At 31.8% G+C, this 3,125-nt stretch overlaps 1 protein-coding gene across 1 annotated transcript in view; it reads left to right on the top strand.

The window, feature by feature from the left end:
• Positions 1 to 509: 509 nt before the first annotated feature.
• LOC144963890 (3-oxoacyl-[acyl-carrier-protein] reductase FabG-like) overlaps positions 510 to 3,125 on the top strand; it is an 8,256-nt gene continuing 5,640 nt past the window's right edge. The window contains exon 1 of the mRNA XM_078897839.1: positions 510 to 1,238. Within this exon, the coding sequence (XP_078753965.1) occupies positions 698 to 1,238 (541 nt within the window). The 5' untranslated portion in view covers positions 510 to 697. The remainder of the gene's footprint in view (positions 1,239 to 3,125) is intronic.

Raw genomic sequence — 3,125 nt, 5'->3', positions numbered from 1 at the left:
TGTCCGTGTAAAAATTAAATGAGCATCGTGAAAAATATTGACGATGGCTGGTCCGTGTAAATGCTCTTTAACCAGTTAACTGCCGCACTCTGGAAAAACATGTATTTAAACATTTGGCCAGAAAACTCGTCCTTCAAATATCGACTGGTTAAAAATGTTGAAAATGACATTTTTCTTCAACGTTCTTGTAATGTGACGAGGAAAATCGTCAAATGAGTCAAGGTTTGAGTTATCACAGTTAAGTTATCAGGCAGAAAATGTCTTTATTTGACCCGACTGCCCCCTCCACCCTTAACTATTACCAATAGCAAATGGATTCTCCGTTTTGCTCTCAAATTCTTCTCAAATTGATAGTCTCGCACTACGGCTCCTTCCCTCGCCTCGCTCCTGCCGCCTCATCGCCAATATCTAACACTCCCTACACAACCACGCGCTTCGCTTCATCAGCTATTTGTTGTGCGACCCAAGTTCAGCTGTTATTTATTTATTGAAACTAGTGATCAATTGTTACGTTGTGGTTGAGCTGTTTGTCTGTCTCTACACTATATATATTTTTTTAATGATAGGCAATCCTTCCTCACAAATATAACTCACACTAACGTTCTCTTTCTCTTGATAATTTAAACTGACCGTGAAGTGATATAGACATTTTGTTTCTAATCAACATTCTCATTATTATTATTATTATTATAGAATTATGTCTCTAGAGGGAAAAGTTTGCATTGTGACCGGTGCGAGTTCAGGGATTGGTGAGGAAATCGCCGTTTTATTCGCAGAAAGGAAGGCGACTGTTGTTTTATGTGGACGCTCGGAGACAAGGTTAGAAAAATGTTTGAAACGATGTCAGGATATTTCTGGGAATGGAAGTGATAGCGATCGATTTATTATAGTTAAAGGGGACCTCACCAATCGTCAGGCGAGAAGTGAAGTCGTAACAACGACTGTGGAAAAATTTGGACGACTTGATGTTTTAGTAGCTAATGCGGGTATATTATCGAAACCTTTTCCTATTCTTGATACCACAGAGGACATGTATGATGAGGTGATGGATGTGAATGTAAAGTCTGTGTTTTTCTTAATAAAAGGATGTGTTCCATGGCTTGAGAAGACCAAAGGTAATGTGGTGTGTGTCTCCTCCATCGGCGCGCATTTATCAGCAGCTGCGGCTCTTTACTGTATGTCGAAGGCAACGCTTGACCACATGTGTAGTTGCCTAGCAACGGATCTTGGACCTAAAGGTGAGTTCGTTGAACACGTAAATTAACAAATGCGAGCAGTAGGTAGGGAAATATGCTTATGTAACCGATGTTGTTACTCAATACATAGCTTGTAGTCAGCAGGAACTCCAGGCCTATGTTTGAAATACGCGGATGTGTTTAGAAAATGATAATAAATATAAAATGATGAAATTTAAAAATAACAATAATAATAATAATAATAATAATAATAATAATAATAATAATAATAATAATAATAATAATAATAATAATAATGATGATGTTAATGATAATAATAATAATAATAATAATAATAATAATAATAATAATAATAATAATAATAATAATAATAATAATAATTATTATTATTATTATTATTATTATTATTATTATTATTATTATTATTATTATTATAATTATAATTATAATTATAATTGTAATTATAATGATGATGATGATGATGATGATGATGATGATGATGATGATCATCATCATCATCATCATATTGTTTACTACTGGTTAATGTTTGAATGTGTTGATTTTGATGCTAATGATGTTGGTAATGCTCAAGTCTAAATCGACGATGACGAAGATGGTGATGATGGTGTTGATGATGATGATGATGATGATTATAATAATAATAATAATAATAATAATAATAATAATAATAATAATAATAATAATAATAATAATAATAATAATAATAATAATAGTAATAATAATAATAATAATAATAATAATAATAATAATAATAATAATAATAATAATAATAATAATAGTAATAATAATAATAATAATAATAATGATAAAAAAATAATAATAATAATAATAATAATAATAATAATAATAATAATAATAATTATTATTATTATTATTATTATTATTATTATTATTATTATTATTATTATTATCAATATCATCATCATGATCATCATCATCAGCAGCAGCATCATCATAACATCAACATCATCATCATCGTCATCATCATCATCATCATCATCATCATCATCATCATCATCATCATCATCATCATCATCAACAAGAACAACAACATCAACATCATCATTACCATCTTCGTCATCGACGATTTAGACTTGAGCATCACCAACATCATTAGCATCAAAATCAACACATTCAAAAATTAACCAATAATAAACAATATGATTATGTTGGTTTCGGTTTTGTAACTTTGAAACTTTATGTTATGATCTATGTCCTGTATTAGCAACCTGTCTATAAATAAACTTTAAATTAAGATAAAGATCTGAACAAGTGTGTGTGTGAAAGGTGCAAGACAAATCAAGAAATAAAAATACAAGAAGAAAAAAAAACATCCCAAAAATCAATCTACAAAAGACACACACTTGCTCAGATCTTTATCTTACACTGGTGCCTGCTCCTTGGTTTCTTAACCTTTGAATTCTTTGAACCTTTTGCATCCTGATTCCAAAACTCAAACGTAGTTTTACAACAGGTATACGGTTTGACCAGAAGGGGGTTGGGACGGAGATCGGAGGACGGGCTGACGCGTGTAAAAAAAAAAGAAAGGATTATCATAGACTTGATCAAGGGGTACCCACCCACCCAGATAAGGTTCGGATGCGGCACCTTGTGTGAAAGTCAATTTGAAACGTACCGAAACTATAATATATATAAAAAGGAGTCCTTCAGAGCCATTAATTAGTCCCATGGATCCTCATCTTTGGCAAAAAGTCTCGCGAAGTCCCAGGTTTAAGAGTTTTTGCCAAGATGTTCCAAGGGTCATTTCAATGGATCGCTATTTGAATGATGAGTTTTCTGGCCAAATCTTTTATTACGAGTTGTTCCAAGGTTCGCTAGTTAACTGGTTTATGTACTTTATAATTCTTCATTTATTTTCCTAGCCGGCTGTATGAAAACCACAATTTG

This window comes from Berghia stephanieae, chromosome 1, assembly GCF_034508935.2.
Source record: "Berghia stephanieae isolate SIO BIC M18660-M18661 chromosome 1, UCSD_Bste_1.3, whole genome shotgun sequence".
Taxonomy (NCBI): Eukaryota; Metazoa; Mollusca; class Gastropoda; order Nudibranchia; family Aeolidiidae; genus Berghia; species Berghia stephanieae.
This window is presented reverse-complemented; position numbering and strand designations above follow the sequence as displayed.